Source organism: Podarcis filfolensis (genome assembly GCF_964270895.1).
Source record: "Podarcis filfolensis genome assembly, chromosome: 8".
Classification (NCBI taxonomy): Eukaryota; Metazoa; Chordata; class Lepidosauria; order Squamata; family Lacertidae; genus Podarcis; species Podarcis filfolensis.
The window spans coordinates 18431506-18456019 of record NC_139611.1 but is presented as its reverse complement, the minus strand read 5'-3'; the positions used below and the strand labels follow the sequence as shown (position 1 = coordinate 18456019).

The 24514-nt window shown below is 47.0% G+C and overlaps 1 protein-coding gene across 6 annotated transcripts in view; it reads right to left on the bottom strand.

Annotated features, from left to right (window-relative positions):
* Positions 1–24514, bottom strand: part of AGRN (agrin) — a 257944-nt gene that overhangs the window by 5005 nt on the left and 228425 nt on the right. For 3 of the 6 annotated variants that reach the window (XM_083628357.1, XM_083628358.1, XM_083628362.1), the window contains 14 exons: positions 23970–24317; positions 23064–23256; positions 21823–22038; positions 19329–19558; positions 18332–18466; positions 17035–17131; positions 15336–15500; positions 14360–14471; positions 11787–11903; positions 10234–10423; positions 9329–9416; positions 7540–7563; positions 4846–4878; positions 1360–1584 (listed from right to left, as the gene is read on the bottom strand). In XM_083628357.1, coding sequence (XP_083484483.1) covers positions 1360–1584; positions 4846–4878; positions 7540–7563; positions 9329–9416; positions 10234–10423; positions 11787–11903; positions 14360–14471; positions 15336–15500; positions 17035–17131; positions 18332–18466; positions 19329–19558; positions 21823–22038; positions 23064–23256; positions 23970–24317 — 2173 coding nt within the window. The remainder of the gene's footprint in view (positions 1–1359; positions 1585–4845; positions 4879–7539; positions 7564–9328; positions 9417–10233; positions 10424–11786; positions 11904–14359; positions 14472–15335; positions 15501–17034; positions 17132–18331; positions 18467–19328; positions 19559–21822; positions 22039–23063; positions 23257–23969; positions 24318–24514) is intronic. The other 3 variants (XM_083628360.1, XM_083628361.1, XM_083628359.1) reach the window with 2 other exon arrangements.

The window sequence follows — 24514 nt, the reverse complement described above, 5'->3', positions numbered from 1 at the left end:
CAGCTGCAGAACCCACCCACCCCCTCCACTTCAGGTATCCCAGCCACACATCTGAGATAAAAATAAAAACCCAGAGGTGGGCGGGGAAAATAAGATGTTCATGAGGGTGGACTGCCAAAGCCATCGGCATTACAACGCAGTGGAAGGGACTTTTTGCTTGACCCTTCGGGACCTCTTCCTAGAGCCCAGGGTGGACAAGTCTAGGCATGATCTGCCCAAAGGCAGTCTGAGTCACCCGAGGATTATTTTTGTATGTGTGTGCATGACCTGCCAAGCTCTAGGGGTGACCCTTTGCTTCCTTAGCCTCACATGGTGCAGAGGAAAGGAGGAACATTATCTGGGATCGGGAACACCATGGCAGGAAGGGACAAGGACTGTGGGCTTAGTGGCAGAGCTCCTGCTTTGTTTGCAGAAGGTCCCAGGTTCGATCCCTGGCATCTCCAGGTAGGGCTGGGGAAGACTTTTGCCCGAGACCCCCGAGGGCAATTGCTAGTCATCTGGACTACTTGAAATAGGCTGGACAAAGGACTTTCAGAATTTGCTTTAAAAGAATGGCAATTCCATTTCAGGCAATGTTGCCAGTGCAGACTATATTGAGCTAGATGGATTAATAGTCTGACTTGGCATAAAGCAGCTTATGTTGCCATTGTTTTCACTACTACTATATCCCATCCTTACTAGAATAATAGAACTCTAGAGTTGGAGGGTTCCCCAAGGGTCATCTAGTCCAACCCCTGCAATGCAGGAATAACTGCTCAATCAGGTAGAGCCCAGGATGGCGGACTAGTTGCCAGTTTGTTACTGGTTTCTGTAAAGCTGCTCACACCAGTGTTTAAAGCCCTAGATGACTCAGGCCACAAACAGCTGAAAGATCTCCGTCCTGACTCAAACTACTGAATTTCCATTCTTCACATAACTTCTGAAGTTACGGCAACTTACCCCGAGTCAGATCATAGGATCTATCTAGCTCAGTATTCTCTACACTGACTGGCAGCAGCTCTCCAGAGTTTCAGACAGGGAACCTTTCCCAGTCCTAACTTGGCATGCCAGGACTGAACGTGTGACGTTTGACATTCAAAACCAGTACTCTGCTGTTGAACTCCAGCAGGTTGATTGTGATCTACTGGTCAATTGCGGGGTGTCCCTGGTCAATCGTGGGACCCTGATGCCCCTGCAAACAACTTTGGCTCCTCCTCTGGTCAATACAATGTGCAGAGCACTGCCAGTGTCTTTTTAGTGGGACCAGATCGCAGTCTCTCAGAAGTTGGACATCCCTGAACTACAGCATCTCCCTGAAGGTTGAAGGAAGAGGTTGAGAAATAATACGGTGAGCAAGCATTCTCCCCAAGTGTCCCTCACCTGTATGCTTTGATTTGGATCCACTGGTTTGTGTTGACTGGGACAGTGGAACGGAGGACCATAGGCTTGGAGCCAAGGTCATAGGTCATCTGTACGCGGCCGTCCACAATGGCCAAAGCAATGTAATCTGAACGCTCCAGCCCTTTCCCGCTCCAGAGGATGAGGCCTTGTGTGGCTTCGGTCTTGATGCTCAGCTCAAAGTGGTTCGACTGCAAGGCCTTCTCACTGCATGGAGATAAATTGGGGTGTCAGATTCTGAGATGGGGGGGAGGGATCTCCCCACTCCTTGTACGCCCACATAATGACACAAGGAGGGAGAGCTGCATTCTTGATGGATGAGTGGCTGGTGCTGAGTCCCAGTTCTCAGCGTTGTTTCAACGGTGTACGCCAATTTGAGGTGGAAGCATCACCAGGTGACAACATCCATTCAGAAAACGGGATGGAGTTCGCATTCTGAAGAACGCTACGAAAGGACACCCCGTTTCACCTTGTAGACTACTGAGGCAACCAAACCACGGAGAAAGTCCCATATTTTTCTAGCTCAGGCCTAATATCTGAGAAGGAAATAAGGTTGCTTTGACAAGCATATAGAAGGCCTATAGGCTTTAGAAGAAAGGGTTTTTTCAAGCTTCAACTGCCACAAAGACGCACATGTACCACGCACGTACCACACAACACGAGACACACGACAGCATGGGAAAGAAGAGTGTTTTATCCCCCAACAGACACAGGATAGAAATAGGTGGCCAGTGGCTGTTGGTGAATTCCACATTGAAACAAATTCAGAAGCTTTTAGAAAAGTGGGGGAGAATTTACTGAATTGCGAGGTGAGCAGTTCTAGAAAATTATGGGTTCTATCCAACTACTTTTTACTTAAAGGAGACCCATTGAAATTAATGGAGCTTAGCTAGCCATCTTTATTCATTTCAATGGGTTTGTTCCACGTAGGACCAATTTTGGATAGGACCAAATGTTGAGGTGCTCATTGCTCAGTGGGGTGGGGCAGAATTCCTCCTTTTTTATAATATTGGAGAATGACCACTTCTAGCAGATAATGTTTTATTATTTTGATGTTTTGTTTTAAACTTTTGGATTTGCGTTTCTTTAAAAAGACAACAACATTTAAGTCACTCTGATACATTTCATGTAGTGAGTGACAAATAAATGTAATAAATAACAGTAGGTTAACTGTGTGTTAACTCAAGAGTATAGCCACCGAAATTAATGGACCTACATCGGTCATGTCCACTGATTCAAACAGGTCTATTCTGAGTAGGATTAACACCAGCTATGACCCAATAATACCAAACGACCTGAAAGGAGTTCTAACACCCTTTATAAATACGGCCACTAAAAATGTGTGCAATGCTTCAAGTATTTTTAACGAGGAGGACACTAGCCCATAAAGAAGTCTGTCAACGGCTCTTAGCTAAATGGAGCTTCTGTGTCCAGAAGCTGTTAACTAAATAGCCAAGATGGACAGCCAACAGGCCTTAAAGCCATTCATGTGAGCTACCCAGGGGGCAGTGGAGGGAAGTGGTGGCTGCTGTGCTCAGGTTTTCCTCTCAGGCTCCCCAGGCTGGCCACTGTGGGAACAGGAGGTTGGCCTAGGTGAGCCTTCGGCCTGTCCCAGCTGGCTCTACTTATATTCTTTTTGAGTCAGGTAGGGTGAAGGACAGGATGCTCTGAGCCAGAGCCAATCACAGGCAGAACTGACGAATTCTAGGTTTGTCCCCATCCTCTTCCTCCTCCCTGCTAAGTTCTACAAGGGTGACACTGAAGCTAAGGAGGTAGAAGCTGGCAGGCAAGGCCACCCCCAGGACTGGAGGGAAGCAAGAAGGCAGGATGCTGACATCTGGATGAGGTCAGCAGGCAGTGCCAGCCTCAACTGTCAGGGATGCCCAGTTGTATTCAACTAACTCCTACTCAGAGTATACCCACTGGAAGTAATGAACCCAAGTTAGTCACTCGCATTAACTTCAATGGGTCTACTTTGAGTAGGACTAGCACTGGATACAACCATGGATGCTGCTCTAGATTGTGGTCTGATTCATCAGGGCCCTTCCTCTGTTCTTAAAACAGCACCTGGGAATAAGGCAAGAGGAAAACCTGAATGCCATCTCTGCCTCTGCTGCCAGCTAGTCCAGGAAGGAGTGGCTATTACGCTGTGCTTAGATCCTCACTTGGCTGTTTTCTGTTTGAGATGGATGCTGGCTTTAATTTATCTGTTGCGTGAATGGAATTGAGAACCTCTTAATTTGATTCTTCTCATTTGTTCTGGCCTCGGCAGATAACAGCTTTATTAAGGATGATTGGATGCACATTGCTGGTCCCCACCCCCCAGCCTTTCCATTCTTAATTAATTTATTATTATTATTTTGCAAGTTATCTGGATTAGCTTGTTACGCCAATCTAGTAATTGAAACCAAGCTCCCAAATGTTGCTAAGATGTTTGGGTTGTCAACTGCCAAGTCCCACTCAGCCAGAGAGCAGGCCCGGCTGAAATTAATGGCCCCGAGTTCATCACCTCCATTAATTTTAAAGGGTCTACGCTAAGTAGGACTAGAGTCGGTCCCAACCCTTTTATCTTTTTGAGAGGGGAACTGTGCATCAGTGCACCATGTGACAGCAACTGGTCTGCAATTGTGACTGCGCACAACCCCATTTTACCGGGTAAGCTTCGCACCTGTAAAACCTGCACAGAGATTAAGACTAGCAATGGCTGATCCAATAGGGCTCTTCTTACACCCTTTGGTGGAATATTTAGATTTTTAGAGCAGGTATGGGGAACTGGTGGCCCTCCAGATGTTGCTGGACTACAACTCCCACCATCCCTGGTCACCAGCTGTGTTGGGATCTGGAGTCCACAATATCTGGAAGGCCACAGGTACCCCCCCATCCCCACCACACAACTGCTTTAGAGATATGGAAGGTTGGGGTGTCATTTCAATGGACCGGCTGTTCCCTCTGCCCTGGTGGAACACAGTAAGCAAAGTACCCAGGTTCCCTCCACCAGTGTCTCTGGCTCGAGATCCCTGGTGCTTTTCAATAACTGGGAAATTTGGATCACGTCAGCTCTTGTTACTCTGAATCAGGTAAACCGTTCTGTGCAAACCCTGCTCTCAAAGCTCAGAAATGAAAGACATGAACATCTGATTTTTTTCCTCCTCCTTGTTTTGAACATGATGACCATGTTCAAAACAAGGGGGGAGGAACATGGAAAAAGGGCGTCTCAAAATGAGCTCATGGGTAAAGCGCTCTTGCTGAGCTGGGCTCGGTTGCGTGCTCTCTGTGATTTATTCGTTTTTAGGCCCTTGGTAATTATTATTATTATTATTATTATTATTATTATTATTAAGATGTAACAATGCAGCAATCATGCATAAGAGCAAAGCGGAATGCAGAGGAGATTTTTAAAAGGTGAAGAAATGGTGGCAGCGGAAGCAAACATCTGGACACCAGAGCAGAAGCCTTGCTGACACTCACCTGATATCCAGAGGGTAGTCCAGAGCATCAGGACTTAGAAGCAGGAAGAAAGGGGAGGCATGCAATAAGCGCCCAAGGCAAACAGTGAGAAGTGGCCAGTCCCTGCGAAACCTCTGAGAGATCCCAGCAGCTCTTTCTAAATGCAGGGCTGTGTCCAGCCTTAGCCCTCCTCATTGGAATTAATGGAGACCGCTAACCTAGGTCCATTAATTTCAATGGGGTCTTTAAAGGACTTTAAAGTTTGGATGTAACCCAGCGATGTGAGATCTTTGCAAATGAGAAATGTAGTACCACCGGGCAACGCAATGGGTTTCTGCACATCCTGAAATAATAGCCCCTTAAGCTTGTTTACAACAGTTAAGGGATAATCATCGGAGGCAGAAGTGAGAGGCGAGGAATTGAGCCTCTGGTTAAAGACCACCCTTTCAACTCACTTCTGCCCTGGATTTGTTTACATGATCAAGTGGTTGGAACATGATGAAGAATTAAGGGCCTCTATCTCTTTGTTAAATAAAGGCTCTTGACATAGCTTCATTATGTTTGTTCACACGATCAGTTATGAGATAACAAACCCTTGAAGTCACTTTAGTCTGGGGTTAGTTGGGGGGGGGGGGGAGTCGCAAGAGGTTAAACCAGGGCAGGGAGTGGAAAGCAAAGGAAAGAGCCTCAAACCCACCCACCCCGATTAATTAGGTGCTCGATTTCAAATCAGAGTAAGTGACCACATGTACAGCAGCGTATTATTATCTCAGGTATGCAGAAGGGGGTTTCTTTCAAACCAATGCAAGCATGTGGTGGCTTAAGAGTGATTCGACATTCCAAGTAAAAGGGATGGACCAGAGTTGCCTGCCCATGTAAAACAACAAAGCTTGTTTCAGAAAAAAAGAACAACCCCAAACCAGCCGTTTTTTAAACAACCTGTGATGTCTCTGATTATGTAAGGCAACCTCAGCAACTATCCCCACCCGCTAGTCTCACTTTTTAACCAGAACACAAGGGCACCTTGAGGGTTTTTGGGTTTTTTTGGAAAACACATTTTCAATTCCAGAGATATAACAGAGATCTGTTATTTTTTCCTTTCTGGAATGGGATCTGAGGTCCACCATGGTAGTTTTCATCTGCAAAGATTGTACAGAGACCCTTAACCCCTGCTAAAGCTGGGTCACAGCTGTCAAGTCATCTCGTTCAATGTGATTTGGTGAACAATTTCTTTCTTCTTCTTCTTAATGTTGTAGAGGAGCAGCGAGGTGGGGGGGACCATGATGGATTGTCAACATACTGAAAATCTTTCACTCACTTCTCTCTTTATATGTATTTGAAGTGTTTCTATATATAAAGGAATAAAGTAACATTCCACTGTATTTGTTCTGGATCCAATTTTCAACAATTGGTTAGACTTTGTGTGTGTGCCTCTCTTTTAAAAAGTCCTTTAGATGTCACAGATGTAGAAAAGCAACTGTGTGATTACTTAGGAGATCCACAGAGGCCCCAACCTATATACGTGTATAATGCCATGATTCTGAAACAATGTTAGTTTTAATTCAGGTCACTAGTCCTCATGGGGAAAACTGCCACAACAAGATAATAAGGCCCATTGTTAAGGGGTGGCATTTCAGATTTGGTGTTTTAGTGCATGAAGAGTTGGAAGACCTCACCCCAGCCTGTTAGGCCCTTGCATGGATCTGAAGTCCTCACAGAAGGTGTCCAGCTAAACAGTTCTGCTACTGCAATGAGTTTTAGGTGTGCAAGGGAGCTTTCCCCCCTCCCTTCTGCCCCCCCTTTGCAGGCCCTGTAAATTTGCTGCAGATTTACAGGGCACACAGGAGAGGCTGGGGAAGCACCATGGCACAGCTAAAACTCCTGGAAGGATTAAACACTCACCATCTCTTATGCAATGGTCAGAAGACCTTAATGTCTTGTTTACTGATTTTCAGTGTACAGTGGTACCTCGAGTTATAAATGCCTCAGGTTACAAACGCTTCAGGTTACAAACTCCGCTAACCTGGAAGAGTTACCTCGAGTTGAGAACTTTGCCCCAGGATGAGAACAAAAATTGTGTGCTGGCGGCGCAGTGGCAGCAAGAGGCCCCATTAGCGAAAGCACGCCTCTAGTTAAGAACAGTTTCAGGTTAAGAACAGACCTCCGGAATGAATTAAGTTCGTAACTAGGGGTACCACTGTATTGTGAACGTGAGCTGACAAACCCAGCGATTATTTCGTTTTCCCTTTTTTGTGCATTTCCCCCCTTTCCACCAATAAATTCTCATTAAGAAACAAATGTTTTAAAACTCCTTGTGCTAGTGGAACCGTTAAGCTGGGATAACTCCCCCCCCCCTTTGTTTTTTTGCTCGGTGAGCTGCTGAAAAAATTCAGACTACGGCTCTCTTTTGCATAACCTATGTCTTGGCATATTTCCTGGGTGCTGGGAATGGGGTAAAGATGACAGGCAGCTCTGGTGCTGTGGCTTAAGTCTAATACAGTGCACACATCTGTGTAAAGTGAAGGTGTGGGTGCTCCCCCTGTAGGACCACCTGTCCCCTGTCCCCCCACTCCAAGAAGGCTCACTTTCAGTTCTTATTCCCAAGTGAACGGTGGTGGCGACTGAGTGACGTGGTTGGGGTTGGTAGGCGGCAGGATGGTTGATGTGAGATGGTGATTACAGAGGGTGGGAGGGCGAGGAAGGAGGTCTACTTACGCTGGGATCTCATTGGTCAGTTGGCTTGAAAACAAAGAAACAAAGACATTCAGGACGCAGAGAGCGAGAGAGAAAGTGAGGTGACAGACAAGACAAGAGAGCACAAGTAAGAAAGAAACATAGGGTTGTATCCAACTTTAGTCCTAATCCAAGTATTATTACTGTGACAATGACAATCCTTCACCCAAATGTCCCAGGGCAAACTCCATTAAAAACAAACTGCAACCACAACTAGAGTGGGCTATACACACCCCCCCACACACACCCCACACCCCTCTCAGGTGTCAAAGGCCAGGATAAGGAGATGCATCTTTAAAGATAAAGGTAAAGGGACCCCTGACCATTTGGTCCAGTCACGGACAACTCTGGGGTTGCGGCACTCATCTCGCTTTTTTGGCTGAGGGAGCCGGCGTACAGCTTCCGGGTCATGTGGCCAGCATGACTAAGCCGCTTCTGGCAAACCAGAGCAGCACACAGAAACGCCGTTTACCTTCCCGCCGGAGTGGTACCTATTTATCTATTTGCACTTTGACGTGCTTTTGAACTGCTAGGTTGGCAGGAGCAGGGACCGAGCAACGGGAGCTCACCCCATCGCGGGGATGCGAACCGCCGACCTTCTGATCGGGAAGTCCTAGGCTCTGTGGTTTAGACCACAATGCCACCCATCTTTAGCATATGGCAAAACTCCATAATGAAGGAACGAGAGACACCTCTGCAGGGCGGAGTTCCACAGCCTAGGGGCTGCCACAGAGAAGGCCCTCTCCCGTGCTGCCACCCCTTATGCTTCTGAGGGCAGGGCAACTACCAAGAGGGCCTTCTCTGCTGATCTTGAGAGGGTCTGTAGGGAAGGAGGCAGTGATTCCGATAGACTCATTGAAATTTACTATTTTATTTTATATGTACCCTGCCCTTCGCCCCAAAGCAGCCCAGGGGGGCAAACAAGAAGTCATAAAAAAATTAAAATGCCTTAAAAACAATTCCAGTACAGATGCAGACTGGGGAAGATCTCTTGCCTAAAAGGCTTGTTGGAAGGGGAAGGTCTTTCATAGGTGCCCAAAAGGCAACAGAAACGACACCTGTCTCATATTTAAGAGGAGGGAATTTTAAAGGGTAGGTGCCACCACACTATCCATGGGCACGGGGAGCATAGGCCCATTAAGTTCAGCGGCTGGAGTAAAACTTAGTTGGATACAACCCATCGCAGTCTCCAAAGGGGTGACCAAAAACCAGAGGTGGGGAAGAGATGGGTCCAACGCCCAGAGCATCTGAGCAACGCCTACACACAGAATAAACACACATAAAAGAAGCCCCTGCCCCAGAATGGGTTGCAGAGATGTGTGGTACAGGAGCCAAGATTAAAGACATACAAAAATGTTATTCATGAGACAAGAGAATACACACACACGAAGGTGGGCAGACAGGAGGGCTGGGATTAGGAGGGGATCTTATTGTGCTGCTTTCTTCTGTCACAGCTGAATGAAACTTCCATGTAATGCTGGGGATAAAGAACTATCAGGGACCAGTAGTCAGATTCCTCTTCCATCAGATGATGGATGAACCTGAAGGGCACACAGAGGCACTGCTGCCAGAAGAACCTGTAGGGCCAGTGCCCCACTCCTCCCTGGCCTGAGGATGTGGCGCTGCCACCCTCTGACTCCACTGTAGAAGACCCTGGGGTTCTTCCCCACTCCTCCAGTTCAGACGGTTAATTGTTAAGCTCTGAGTTCAGTTCCTGCCAACAGGCTTGCTTTTCTACCCCCGCTTTGTTAGTCCAAAGAAAAGGCATTACCTTTTGGTCACAGCATTGTGGTATTCTATGTAGGTCCTGCCATCGAAAGCAATGGCCTCCGCGTCTCCTGCCGCCTTCTCAGTGATGACTGGGGGAGGAAGAAGAAGAAGAAGGCAGATTGGTTATGATCGACCAACATTCAGCTCCACTGAATGACTCCCACTGGCAACTGCTGCTGCTTCTACTAAGATTTTATTAAAGCTTTTTTCATAATACAGTAAAAGACAAAAGAAACTAATCTAAATACAAACAAACAGAGCAAAAGGGGGGGGCACAGAATCCTCTATCAAAAGTAGCTCTTAACCCTTGTCACTCACAGAAAGTGGTAGACTCTCCCAGCTCTCACCTGGGAGCTTCCTTTCCCCTTCCCAGTCTCTTAATCTGGGAGATCTTCACTTCCCTGCCTCTCACTCAGGGTTCTTCCAAGAACCATCCACCACCTTCATGTGTGTGTAATCCTCGGACCCCAATAACGGCCCAGAGCAGAGGACACAAAGAAGAAAAAAAGAAAGGAAAGGAAAGAGAGGAAAAACGGCTTCTGATTTTCCATCTGTCAAAGAAATTACAGTCGTACCTTGGTTCTCGAACAGAATCCGTTCCGGATATCCGTTCGACTTCCGAAAACGTTTGAGAACCAAGGCGTGGCTTCCGATTGGCTGCAGGAGCTTCCTGCACTCAATCGGAAGCCGTGGAAGCCGCATCGGACATTCAGGTTCCAAAGAACGTTCGCAAACCAGAACACTCACTTCCAGGTTTGTGGCATTTGGGAGCCAAAATGTTTGAGTCGCAATGCATTTGAGAACCAAGGTACGACTCTAGGATGACATCCAACTATTCTACTTTCTGTTAAGCAGCGTTTTTCTGGTCTTCACCGGCAACTTCTAGCATGAGTGAGAGAGCCGCACCTTTCTCGCAGTGCACCCCGAAGGAGCCCCTCTGGCATGTGCACTCGTAGCTTTCCATGCGAGGATTACACATCCCCCCATTCTGGCAAGGGCTGGGCTTCTGGATGCACGGATGGGAGCGGAAGGAAGAGATCTCGACAGCACCACGGATGTTCTCTTCTTTCAGAATTGGGACGCCTTTTATAGAAATCTGAGCGGATGGGGAGGAAAAAAGAAGAAACAAAAGAATCAGGGTGGGTTTTATTTTATTTTTAAATTAAAAGCCAGGGACACCTTGCCAGAGAATGAGAAAACCCAGTAATTTTTGCAGGCTTATTACTTTGTTTCGTTTATGATTCACTTCCCACATCTTGCAGCAATCTAACAATAAAAGGATATTTGCGAAGAGTTTCTGGTCCAATGCAGACTGGGGTGTGAATCTCCCTTTTAAAAGGCTTGCTGAGAAACGAAGGTCTTCAGTAGCCCCGATAAAGACAACAGATGCTGTGTCTGTCTAACATGTCCAAATGGGAGGGAGGTAGGTGCCTCCAACCTGAAGGGCTGGCTTGTACCAAATATGGATTAGACCTTCTGATGAGATGGTGTCTGCAGGGGTCCCCCTCCTGCAGAGCACAGTGATGGGTTGGATATATAAGAGTTGGGACAGTCTTTTAGGCATCCTTTTAGGCTTTGGACACATGTGCAGGTTAACCAAGTCTTAGCACCGCAGAGACAGAATAGGCCTTAGAGGTCAATTCAGAGAGTGCAATAATGTCTCCCCTTAATCTTCTCTTCTCCAAGTTAAGGAGATCCCGTTTCTTTAAACTATTTCTCGCAGGACTTACTTTCCATAATTCTGCCCATCTTTGTTGCCCTCCTGTGAACCTGCTCCAATTGGTTTATGCTCTTCTTGGAAAGGGTTCAGAGGAGGGCAAGGAAGACTGTCAGGTCCTGCAAATGAGCCCCCAAGGACATGAAAAAAGGTGTTTATTTTTAATGGATGGTATCTCTAGTAAAAATGGATTGTGAGCATTTTCCACCAGGCAATAGAGCCAGAGATCCTCCTACAGGTGTTTAGGAGATTTCACTGTGAAACCATAACTTTTTTGACACACAACAAGGGTGGGGAGTCTCAGGGGCCCCCCGCCCCAGGTCTCTGTCTGGCATTTGAGACTCTCCCCAGGGCACACCCCTGCACCAACTCTGCTTCACACCCTCCCTGAGTGTTTTTGCCCGGCTGGGATGTGTCCTTGAGCTACGCTAATGCCTTATGCTTGCCCGGATGGAGAACAGAGAGGGGTGTGTGTGAGTGTGGGTAGAAATTAGCTTTCCTGAACATATAAATTACATTCATTGCTCCACCCACTTTTGCCTCTGGCATGTGGCCCTATGAAAGTTGTTCAGAAGGGAATGTGGTCCTCGGGCTCAAAAAAAGGTTTCCTTATCCGTGAGGTACAATAATATCTTATTAAATGAAGCACACATGCCACAAGTGGCCTCAAACACAAACTACGTAGCCCTGATCTCATCCCATGAGGAGCACTACTGATTGACAGAGATCATATATGCCTCACCCTCTGGATGGCGCCATCAAAGCTGGTGGAAATGGCCGCAGCACGGGCGAGCTTGCTGAAGTCGGGTGCTCCCCCAACGTAGAGGGGTTCTTTCAGGTTAAGGGAGGTGTGAGGAAGCTGGATGGGTGGGGAGAAGGGGAAAGAAAAACACAGTGAGAAAGTTTGTAACTCATATCCCTCTCCGTCCTGGGACAGAGAAGGAAGCAAGAACCAGAGCTGGGCAAGCTCAGGCCTGGAGGCCAAATGTGGCTCCCCAGGCCTCTCTACCTGGCCCCTGGAACTCTCCTCCAAGCCAGTTCTCAATTCCCCTCCCACAGCAGTTTGGCAATCAATTCCTCTTCTCAGGAAACTCTGGGAATTGTAGCTCTGTGAGGGGAATTGTGGTCTCTGAGCAACTCTCAGCGCCCTTAATGAACTACGGCCCCAGGATCCATATATATCACGCAGAGGGGGACTCAGACATGAAGCCACAGGTGAAAGGCACCCACCTCCCAGCCCTTTCCTTCCAGGTTCCTACTGTCCCCATTGTGAGTCATGGCATCAAAGCCACCTCTGGATGCATTAAAAAGGCTAAATCTAATGCACAATAATATTAAAAAATGGAGAAATGGCCAAACTTTCTGGGGGAAATGTAGGGTGAGGGGGTGAGTGGAGAGGAGAAACAAACAAACAAAATATTTAATGAACTTAATGACTCCTTAAAAATAAAAAAGCGAGGAGGAGGAGGAGGAGGAGAAGAAGCTATTCTAACAAAATGAAAAACCAACAGGTGATTTTTGTAAGATGGAAGAACAGGCAGGCAGGCGATGATAAATTACTGGCGGCTGGATGGAGAAGTGAAGAGAGAGACAGGGTTTGGGCGGAGGGATGAGCCAGTGTCGGGTGAGATGGTAATGAGGACCGTCATACTTATCTTTACCTTACGGGATTTCTGAAATCCAGACAGCAGGGAGGAGAAAGGGGTGGGTGGGGGAGAAGGAAGAAACACAAACAAAAATCAAAAAGAAAGACGGAGAGAGAAAGAGACAAAAGAAAAGATCAGTGCAATAACATCACCAGGCAGAAAAGAGTCACACAAGATACAAGCGGCAACCCTGTCCCCTGGTTAGCGGGCCGTTGGTAGAGTAAAAGGTACAGAGCAGAGCAGGGGGCACAGGGAAGGAGCAGGTGCAGCTCTGATAAGACACGAGGCAGCAGCTCTTTCAAAAAAGGAAGCTTTAAAGCTGGGAAGAGGAGAAAAAGGAGCATGTGTAAAAGATCAGACACAAGCCACAGGCCTATCGGTTTGCTGTTCTGCACGGTTTTATTCTGCAGCTTCCCCTTTTGGAGGTGTGTTTCCTTCCCAGAATTAAAAGGAAGGGTGGGGAGAAACCATTGTGTTTCAGATAACTAGGCTAAGCTTGGAGACAGGGGTCAAAGGCTGGTGTTTTGAAAGTAGAAATGGGCAGGGTGTATACCTTGGTCTGTTTAATGACGACAACAACAAAAACCACCTTATGTACAGGGGACTTTTTTCATTACAAATTCTTCTTGCATACCGCAGAGGATTCTGGGAAGGTTCCAGGGCATGTGCTTAGTATGCGGAGTGGGTGTGCCAGACAGCTGGAAATACTTAGCTGAACGGAGAGATGCAAACAGCACTAGTGATTTCAGATGAGTAGGGAGAAAATTGAGATTGAGTGCAGGTGGCATAAAGGAGGCGACCAAAATGATGAAAGCATGAGAGGATCTTTCTTACATGGAAAACTTACAATTTTTGGGAGGGATTGAGTGAAGATGGGAAGCGGCAGGACATGATTCAGTTATATATATTTATGATTGGTTCACAGGTTCTCTCACCAGACGTCAGGAGTCAACCAGTGAAATGAACGGTCAGTAGATTACGGATGGGCAAGAGAAAATGTCCCCTCTCATGATGTAATTTACTTATGCCATGTGCTGATAATGACTACTGGTTTAGCTAGCTTCAAAGGAGGGATCAAACAAATTCATGGAGGAGTGATCTATAGATTGTGACAGCTATGAAGCCACCTTGTTCACGTCTAAATAAGAATACAGTAGGGAGGAAATGTTGAAGTGCTGTTGCCATCGTCTCCTGCTTGTGACAATTTCTAGCTGGATGCTGTTGGGAGACAGAATGCTGGGCTAGATGTTGGGGTCTGCTTCACATCACACAACCCCAATGTGTTAAAAACAGAGGTTGCAGGTCTATGACTCCCATCATCCCTGACCAGCGCTGTTGGAAGCTGGAGTCCAGACATATCAGGATGGAATTATTCTTTGATGTCTTCTAAAGCTAGGGACAGGGAACCCAAATGTTGCCAGACTGCAGCTCCCATCATCCCTGACCACTGGGCCAGGGCAACACCATCTGGAGGGGCCACAGGTTCCCTGTCCCTCTAGTAACCATTTGGAACCCCAAACTGATTTGTGTGTGGACAATCTTACGCCCCTCGTCTGAACTGAAGGGAGAACACCGCTGATTGCTGGCTTCTGGATGCTCAGCCAGGTCAGAGGGGCTGCCACAAACCACTTCAGCCCCTTGGACTAACGCTTAGGGCTCACCCACTTACCGGAGACTCTCCCATGATCCGTTCGCCGTTATTGATCCTCATCACCCCTTTGCGTGCATTCCTCTCTAGTGATACACTGATCCAGGTGTTTAACGGGATTGGTTCCTTGCTCCTAGAAAGGACGGGGAAGTGTATGACAGAGAGAGAGAGAGAGAGAGAGAGAGAGAGAGAGAGAGAGAGAGGAAAAAAGGGAGGGGGGAGGAGAAAAGAAAGTTTGTTTACTCAGGTCTGATTGAAGACGCAGTTCTAGGCACACTTGCCTTGGAGTTAGCCCCTCCGACTACAGTGAGACTTACTTTTAAGCAAACCTGCACAGGATTCTGCTCCTAGAGGATATTATAACCCAGGGTTAACAACCACTGAAAGAATGAGCATGGGATTCCATGTTTGTTTTGTGTTTTAGGCAAGCCTACCCAGACCTGTAGAACGATGGAATGTGTTTTAATCACTTTTTTGCTTACTGTTGATTTTTAATTCATTTCAGTGTGTTTTTAAATACCCGTTCTGTCTGTCTGTCTGTCTGTCTGTCTGTCTGTCTGTCTGTCTCTCTCTCTCTCTCTCTCTCTCTCTCTCTCTCTCTCACACACACACACACACACCCCGGTGTGTGTGTGTGTGTGAGAGAGAGAGCTATCTTTCCATCTATCTATTTCTCTATCTGCAAACCACTTAAGAGGTAATGATATACAAATAAATACATTTTCGCAATGTGATCAAATGCACACAACATAGAGTTAACCTCACCTAAACCTGCCCTACATTTGTCCATCTTTTGACATTTGAGGTGTATATTTTTAAGACCCACATTGTTTCTGTGATTATATGTTGTTTTAGATTGTTTTTAATCTTTTGATTTAATTATTATAACTTGCCCCAGGACCTTAGAATGAAGGGTGAGTAATCAACAACAACTACTACTGCTACATGTCTCTCCACCCCCCCCTTACCCCTACCCCCAGAAGGAAGTTGATCGTACTTGATTACAGCTGCTCCTTTGCCCAGGTCGTATCTATATTCCAGGTAGCCATCATGAAGAGCCAGGGAGATGAAATCCCCTTTGCCGTCTGTCTTCTGCCCATTGTAGAAGATCATGCCGCTTGGGTTCTTCGCTAGGAACACGACTTCCATGGCCATCTTCTCCCTGAGGAAAAGCATAAACCCAAGTCTCAACTTTCAGGTCTTTCTCCCCATAGAAAGAAGGGCAGCAGGAGCCTCACTAATGCTTACCACCCACAATACGTCCTTGTGTTCCTAACCAGGTGTCTCTGAAGACCTCACAAGTGACTTGGGTTGAATACACGCCTTACGTTTAAAGCACATGGCTTCCACCAAAGAATCCATGGAAATGTCATTTGGTAAGGGAGGTGTGAATTGCAGTTCTGTGAGGGTTAAGCTACAGTTCTCATGAGCCTTGTGGGGAGAGACATGGTTTAAATGTATGGTGTGTATGCAGCCAAATTCTCTTGCAATACTCAAGGTTAAGGTGTAGAAACAGCAGTTGAGAATAAGACAGCAATTGATATCTCACCTCCGACGTCCCAATATATTCTACCTATGATCTTTGAGATCCTGGGCAGCTGCTGCTATCGGTCAATACTGGGTTAGACGGACAAATAATCTCACCCGGCCTGAGGCAGCTTCCTATGAATACTGCTGGAGTGGGTGGGTGGAGATGTGACTTTAAACAGCAGCAAAAAACAGAGGTTTTTTCATGCAGGAGAGGCCAAGGGCAAGTTTGAACCCTGACATCTCTGGAGAGGGATAGGAAAGACTCCCTCTGTGAAACCCCGGAGAGCGGCTGCTAGTTAATGGTCTGACTTGGTATAAGGCAAGTTTCAAATGCTCCCATTGTAGCACGTGAAATATAGTAGTACCCACTTAGGGTGAAACAAGGATAAGACAGACACAGCAATTTGGAGAAAAAGAAGGTGAGGTTTTATTGCTGAGCAATAATGGACCCAGTTGGAATCCTTTCCAAAAGACTGGGACCCCGAAGCATACAAGTCCTGAGGTTATATACCTGAGCAAATCACAGATCATGAGACAATCGTGAGACAGTCACGAACGCCAGCAAAAAATAACCAATTAGCGCATCTTGCCATGCTCCTGGCCGTACGCAGAGTTCACTCCCAACTTCTGCTTTCCATTGTCTGTACAATGATGCACAGTCTGACCTTTTCCCTAGTTCTGACAGAACAGGAAAATGAGACTCAGGGAGGGAATCTCCTGGCGCTACCTCCCCCTATGCATTCTACTTCAGGTAGGGAGTTTTTGTGGTTTGGCCCTTCCTGTTTTGTGGACCATTTTAGCCTGCATTTGAGGGGGTGATTTGTACCAGCGCCTTCTGATTCATGGCTTCCCCTTTCCTCTAGGGTGCAAGGATGTTACTAGGTGAAAGGTCGGTTCTGGACTTGCGGTTCCAAGCAGTTTGCAGTTAGCTTAGGCAAAAAGCTTTTCTTGATTCAAATGGATTTATAAAATCACTGTAAGCCCTGTTATGTGTGAGCATATGTGAATATATTGATTACTGATAACTGATTATATGAATAGCATAAGGGTAGCCCCCCTTCTCTTGCTTTATTTGGTGTCAGAAGTGGGATATGTATGCCCCATTAAACTGAATCACTTTTGCACAGGTGAAAGGGAGGTGAGAAAGCAGAGGGAACAGAACTTACTGCAGCTCTGGCACGAAGGCTTGGAGACCGTTCAGCTCTAGGTAGGAGAACCCATTAAATTCTGGCAGGAAGGGAACTGTCTGGTCCAGCTCTGTGACTAAAGGAGAGGGGGAAATGGAGGGAACAAACAGCAGAAACGTCAGATTAAGTGGCCAGCGGGGATGGTCCCAGACAGAGAGAGAGGGACGCTGACAGCTCAATCCTATACACCTCCACTCAAATTTAAGTCCCACTGGGTAAGTCCCAATGAAGCTTATACCCAAGTAAGTGGTCATGCTGGCCAGGGCTGTTGAGAGAACACCTGGAGGGCTGTAAGTTCACCATCCCTGGAGTAAAGGCTTGCAGCCTCAACTGCTGCCTCCCACCCCAGTGTAAGTAGCAACAATGTGAGTTTTCTGAAGAAATTTGAACCACAAAATTTTCTGCCCTAAGTTGATGCTGATTTAGCATGCTTATCTAACTTACATTTAGTAAAGAAACAAACAAACAAAAACAAACAAGGCACGCCACATGCTTGCATAAATATCTGAATTTTTTTTTGCCAGTAGTCGAAAGTAGTTGAACTTAAATATTAAGCGGGAAAGTGAAATTCATGCAAGTGCACTTACAGGGAAATCCTGTATCTACACTTAACCCAACTAAATGGGATCTACTCCCTAGCAAGTGTACTCAGGATTGCAGCCTTTCAGAACCTCCTGTCGATGTCTGCACATTAGTAGTTCCCATTGAGTTCATGGGCAGTCACTGACAGGTAAGTGGGTATAATACAGCAGCATTTTAGATGTTGTATCAAAACAATTTCAAAGCTTTCACTGGAATCTGGAATATTTTAATACATGACAACTCAACAGCATGCACACTTCTTACCCAGCTAACTTTCACTCAGGATAGACCCACTGAAATTAAGGGTCCTAAGTTAGCTAAGTTTATTAATTTCACTGGATCCACTGTGAGACTGATTGGCATTGGATGCAACATTAATAAATGTTATAGGGAGGGGGTGGAAACAAGGTGGAAACACACAAAATGTTGTTAAAATTATATACAGGTTGCTTGTCAAATATATACTGATTTTAGCATGCTGAAAGAGGAACGCACATAAATGTAGGTGATCCAAAGAATAATCACTTGAACAAAGTTAATTTTATGTTTGATTGGTCCTGTATTTCATTGCATTTGTCCAATTTGACCTATGTTAAACGCCTATCTAAAAGTGTTCTCTCTCTAACCATATCTCAGCCCTGCAGTGTTTTTCACTCCACACCAACCAATGTGTATCAGACAAAGCACCACTTACCTGTCTGACAGAACTCTCCCTCCCGCCCCATGGGGCATTCACACTTGGCGCCCCCTTCTGGCAGCACCAAGCAGGTGGCAGAGATGTGGCATGGGTTGGGGTCACAGGGGTTCCTCTCGTCAGCACAGGTTGGCCCTGAAGGAAGAGGAGAGAAAGGTCAGCTAAGTCAGCAGCCGTGTTGTTTCGATACAATTGTGTTTATCCTGGTATGTTCCTGTTAGCTGGTTTGGGGTTTTCTCTTATATACAAATATATAACATCATTTATAGAAAGCCAGCATGTGAGGGAGAAAGATTTTGGCTGTTATCCTCACCACTCTGCAACTCAGAAAGATGGTATCCTTCCCTACAGACCCTCCTCAAGGCTGAGATCAGCAGAGGAGGCCCTCATGGTAGTTCCTCCACCCTCTGAGGCTCAGTGAGCATGGCGGACCAGGATAGGGCCTTCTCTGTGGCAGCCCCTAGGCTGTGGAACGCTCTTCCCACAGAGATGCACCTGGCGCCTTTCGGAGAATGCCGAAGACACACTTCTTTACATCGCCTTTTGAGGTACATATTTTAAGAACTGCCTTATTTTTGTGACTGTTAAGATGCGGCCCAATCGCCTTCTAAATCTGGCCCGCGGACGGTCCGGAAATAAGTGCGTTTTTACATGAGTAGAGTGTGTCCTTTTATTTAAAATGCATCTCAGGGTTATTTGTGGGGCATAGGAATTTGTTCATTCCCCCCACCCCCATATAGTCCAGCCCCCAACAAGGTCTGAGGGACAGTGGACCAGCCCCCTGCTGAAAAAGTTTGCTGACCCCTGCTTAAATTGCCACAACCTGCTCTTGGGCCTCAGGGCGGGTAAGTAACAACTCTGCACCCGGAAAGCTATCATGTCAAGCAGAAAGGTTCAGGTCACCCTCCCCACCACACCTTGCACAAAGAAAACGAGCCTATGAGAGGCAAAAGGGTCCAGGCAACTCCCTTCCCGTTCCACACCCTGCTAGGCCAACCTGTGTAACCGTTGAGGCACTCGCAGTGGAACATCTCCGCTTCTTTGACATGGCAGAGGCCGCCGTGGTGGCAGGGGTTGGGGTGGCAGGGGTTGTTGCCACACTCGCCCACTCCGCTGCCGTACAGCACGTCGCTGCCCTTCTCCCTCAGGTCGTACATCTGGTTGTTGACGTCCAGCAGGCGGATGCAGCCCTTCAGGCCAGTTGTGACTGATGTGCGCTCTGCCACCCTGAGAGGAAGGCAGAAGAACAAGGCCGAAGTTCAGGAGGGGTGGCTGGATGGGCAATGCTGGAAGGGCAGCTACAGTGAAATCCCATGTCCAGGAGGGATATGTGGGGGAGGGACCAAGGCACATGCTATAACTCTGGAAGGTCCAGGGTCAATCTCTGGCATCTTATAGGGACAAAAGAATTACTAGCTCAGGAAAGTCTACAGCAGCCTCCCCCAATCTGGTGCTCCCCAGTCCACACATCCCGGAAATACAATTCCCATCGGTCTCAGCTAGCGAGGGCTGAAGGGAGTTGTAGTTCAAAACATCCGAGACCAGGGAGAAGAGTCGGTGGAAGAAGATTGGAAAAAATTTAAAGACTATTTACAGAAACATTGTAAAATTAATGAATGTTAGAAGGATGTTGGAATGAAGCTATATGGCTTTAGTAGGAATGTTATAAAGAATTAAGTAAGAATAGATTGTTTAATGGGCCAAAGGGGAAAAAACAAGGTTAGATTGGGTTAAGATAAATTATAGGACAAAAAATGAGAAAGATGGAAAGGATTTGCTGAAATAGCTAACTGAACTGGAATACAAAAAAGGGAGGTGTGAGGAGGTCGTTGAAACAAGTAAATGAAAGACAAGATATGGAAATATTGGATGTGTTTTTAATTGTTTCTGTTCTTGTTTTTGTTTTGTTAAGATAAGCAGTGTTTTTGTTTTCTTTGCATTGTATTGTATTGTTTTGCTTTGTTTAACTCTTTTTCTTCTTTTTGTAATCTTTAAACTCTTAATAAATATTACTTTAAAAAACAAAAACAAAACATCGGGAGGACACCAGGCTGGGGAAGGTTGGTCTCCACTGACTGGCAGTGGCTCTCCAGAGTTTCACAGGAAGCTGCCTTATACCATAGTCAGAGCACTGGCCCACCTAGCTCAGTACTGCCTGCACGGACTGGCAGTGGCACTCCAGGGTCCCAGCTCCAAACCTGGGACCTTCTGCATGCAAAGCGCCTGCTCTCCCACTAAGCAATGGCCCTTCCCTATGCTGCAGGGAAAGATTCGCCGGACAGTGTATACATTATATTTCGGAGAAAAATAACTATTAAGGCTCTTTTTCAGAGTGGGGCGAGTGGTTTGCACTCAGAGAGGTTCAACAGTCAATCTCAGAGGCTTTTAACGATTCCCAGGGCAGCTTAACAGTCAACGCCTCTTCCCAGAGAACTCTGGGAATTGTAGCACTGTGAGTGGAACAGGGGCCTCCTACCAGCTTTCAGCATCTTCAAAGAATTACAGCTCCCAGATTTCTTTGGGCAAAGCCATGGATGCTTGAAGTGGTATCCTAATGCTTTAAATGTATGACCTCAGTGTCTGCTCAGGATACCCTTACTGCCAATCTCAGATGCTTATAGCCTAAAATCCTGGTCTACACGTGTAGCAGAATAAGGTGGCAGAATCCTGGTTTGGCATTATGGTGAGCTGTCCTAGTCATCCTCCCGGACGTGGGCTAAATCAGAGATTCCGTTTTTCAATTTCAGCTTTCAGCTGTGCATTTTAACGTTGTCACTGCACCTGTCTTAACACTGACATTGAAATTTAATCTGTATTTGTTTTTGTTGCTGATGCTGTGCATCTTCTCCTTTTTTTGCCAGCATGGAGAAGCAGATTGCGACTTGCTCTTCGCGGGTGTCATCATTCTATCATTGTTAGTTCTTCTATAAGGCATTGTTCTTAGAACGCCAGCCCTTGTTGAGTTGCTTATTTGAATCGTTTGTTCCTGCAGTTCTGCCAGTTTTGATGATCCATTTTTATAACCGGCGCCATTGTTATGGAATATTGATGTATCTTCTAGGCATAAACAGTGCAGAATGAGACTCAGGAAGTGAGGTATGTAAGGAAACTTGGATTGACTGATTTTGATTCCTCGTCCAATTATAGAAGGGGTGGTTTTGTTTTTGTTCTTACTTTTGTTATGTATGTTGTGTTTTTTATACTGTAATTTTAAGTTGTGAGCCGCCCTGAGATCTACGGATGAAGGGTGGAATACAAATGTAATTAACAACAACAGCAGTAGCAATTACTAAAATAGCATGTTAGAGAGAAGGGTTCAAACTGCCTCTCCCACCTGCTGCACTACTTTTCTACTTGCAGGGAGGTTCTTTCTTTTTAATCAGCGCTTTTCCCCACAAAGACAAAAATATCCAACTTCTACTTGTCATGGGGTTCTAGAAAAACCCTGCAACAAATTAGGAAGATTCCACACCCGCCCACGCACTACTTACGCTGCTATTTGATCTTCTGGGGCTCCTCCAACAAAGAGATCCGTGTCGAGATTCAGCCCATCCGTGCCGCTGGGGCTCTCACCGTTGACATGTGGCTCCCCGTCCACGGAGAGCATGCCGTTCCTTCGATTGCGGTTGACAACCAGCTGGTGCCATCTGCCAGGCTCGACGGGCACTCTGCTGGTGATGATGCCTGTCCCAGAGCCCGTGTTGAACCTGGAAAACAGCAAGCAGAGGAGTGGAGGGGAGAGTTTTACTTTAGCCAATGCTGCTGGAGAAGGGAAGGCACAAAAGGATGCAGAGTTTTTGAGAGAATGAGAGCACAGAGGATAACATGGGGAATACTTTAGCAGCAGCCTTTCTGCATCCCACGCTGAATCAGGGGGCTATATTTTATCAGCAACCTCTCAGAACCAACGTGGGAGGAAGGGAGACTTCCTAGGAAGAGGACTATGCCACCTACAGTGTAATGTGGTGGTTGGTGGACAAACCCTGTGCAAATCGGGTGGCTAACCCTCTGCCCAAGAGGCCTGATCCAGTCCTTCAGGCGGACTTTTACGGCCCACCAGTTTGGGTGGCAGTGGCACAAAGAAAAGAAAAAGCATTGTATCCAACCAAGGTTCACTCAAGAGTAGGCCCGTTGAAATTAACAGACCTGAGTTAGTCATGTCCATAACTTTCAATGGGTCTACTCTGAGTAGGGCTAGCAATGGATGCAGCCCCACCCCCCACCAAGCTCAGCACCCAACTCTTCTCTGCAGCTGATTTGCATGGATCAACTCAGGTAAGTGTGCATATGTGTTGTATGAAGTCCCCCCCCCCACTGCTGTTTGACAGCCCTCAGAGAATTGATCTAGGACAAATGTGGCCCTTGGGTCATGAAAGGTTGGTACCCTCTACTGTATGATATAGCACTTCCCACCAATTCTTGACACCGCCACCTGGAAAGATGCCCAGATTGAGGAAGGACACACTTTAAGGTGCCCCAGTGCACCCTGATTGATGTTTAGATGCCCCCAGCTCCAAACTCTCCAAGGGCTACATGGAGAGGACCATACTGCCCCCAGGCCTGAGGTTCCCCACACCTGCTATAGGTCTGTTGCTGAGCACTCTGGGAAATGCTGGACTAGGTGGGGCTTTGCTCTGGCACAGCTGGGGCTCTTCTGATAAGTTGTCTCTCTCAGCCTCCCCTCTGTTCCTGCAGCTGGCGTGGTCCCTGAGCCACAACAAAGCCCACTCACCTGAGCTCCACAAAGCCGTTGACCAGCGCCAGGGAGATGAAATCCTTGCCGCGGTTCTGCCCATTGTACAAGAGCAGCCCGCTGAGGTCAGAAGCCCGGAACTCCATGGCAATGCGCACGGTGTGGTACGCCTTCATCATTTTGAAGGCCAGGTAGGATTTTCCTCCAAAACTGGGGATGAAGTACCTGATCGCTGCAGAGGGCAGGCAGAGATGGTAGAGTGTAAAAGGTGAAGCGTTTTTTTTATTATTAAAAAAAGGCAAGCAGAATGGGAGAAAAGAAACAGCACAAAAACCTTATTATATATCTGGAGTCTTTGATATTTGAGATAGAAAGCATCCCATTTCAATTCAAGCAAGGGCGCAGCAATGATCTGCAACTGACAAGGCTATAGCAAATGCCCTTGAGACTTGCAGATTCACTTGCCTTGCTGCGCTGAGACAAAAGACGTTTTCAAAATGCTGGCCTGCTCCCTGGGCAAACAGAGGTGTGAGGCTTATCCTCTGCTACAGTGGTACCTCGGGTTACATACGCTTCAGGTTACACACTCCGCTAACCCAGAAATAGTACCTCGGGTTAAGAACTTTGCTTCAGGATAAGAACAGAAATCGGGCTCCGGCAGTGCGGCAGCAGAAGGAGGCCCCATTAGCTAAAGCGGTGCTTCAGGTTAAGAACAGTTTCAGGTTAAGAACGGACCTCCAGAACGAATTAAGTACTTAACCTGAGGTACCACTGTACTTCTCACTAGCTTTGGGCAGTCAATTTTTTTCAAACCTGGTACCACTCCTTTTTTTTGCATAATCACATACTGCAGGCAACCGTATCTGCTAGGCTATTTTAAAAGGGCTCCGCTGTGTGTCCCGTCCCCCCCCAACAAACACAGTACCACCTCACCAAGACACTTACATTTTTCACAAACTGCCCCTCCTTTTCCAGCCGGGCAACTGCAGGTGAATTCCCGGCCATCATCCTCACAGGTGCCGCCGTGCAGGCAGGGGTGGGAATCGCAGGGCCGTGCCGGCTTCTTTGGGGTTGGGGTCAGGCGCATGGGCTTCTTCCTGGCGGTGGTGGCTGGAGCGGTGGTGACAGGTCTTTTGGTGGTGACTGCCCCGGTTGCTTTACCATTGGACCTCCCTGGGTACAGGGCCCGGGGAACAGCGGTGGTGGTGAAGTGGCGGGTGGTGGCGGCAGCCGGTGCCATGGTGCTGGCCGTCGTGGTGGTGGTCGTTGTGGTGAAAAGCTGGGGGATCCAGTCTAGGGAAAGCCAATAAAGGAGAAGTGAGTTTGGGGGGCACTGCTTAAAGAGGTCCCTTTCTTCTGGGGAAAGAAGGAGAGTTTGGATTTGATATCCCACTTTATCACTACCCGAAGGAGTCTCAAAGCGGCTAACATTCTCCTTTCCCTTCCTCCCCCACAACAAACACTCTGTGAGGTGAGTGGGGCTGAGAGAC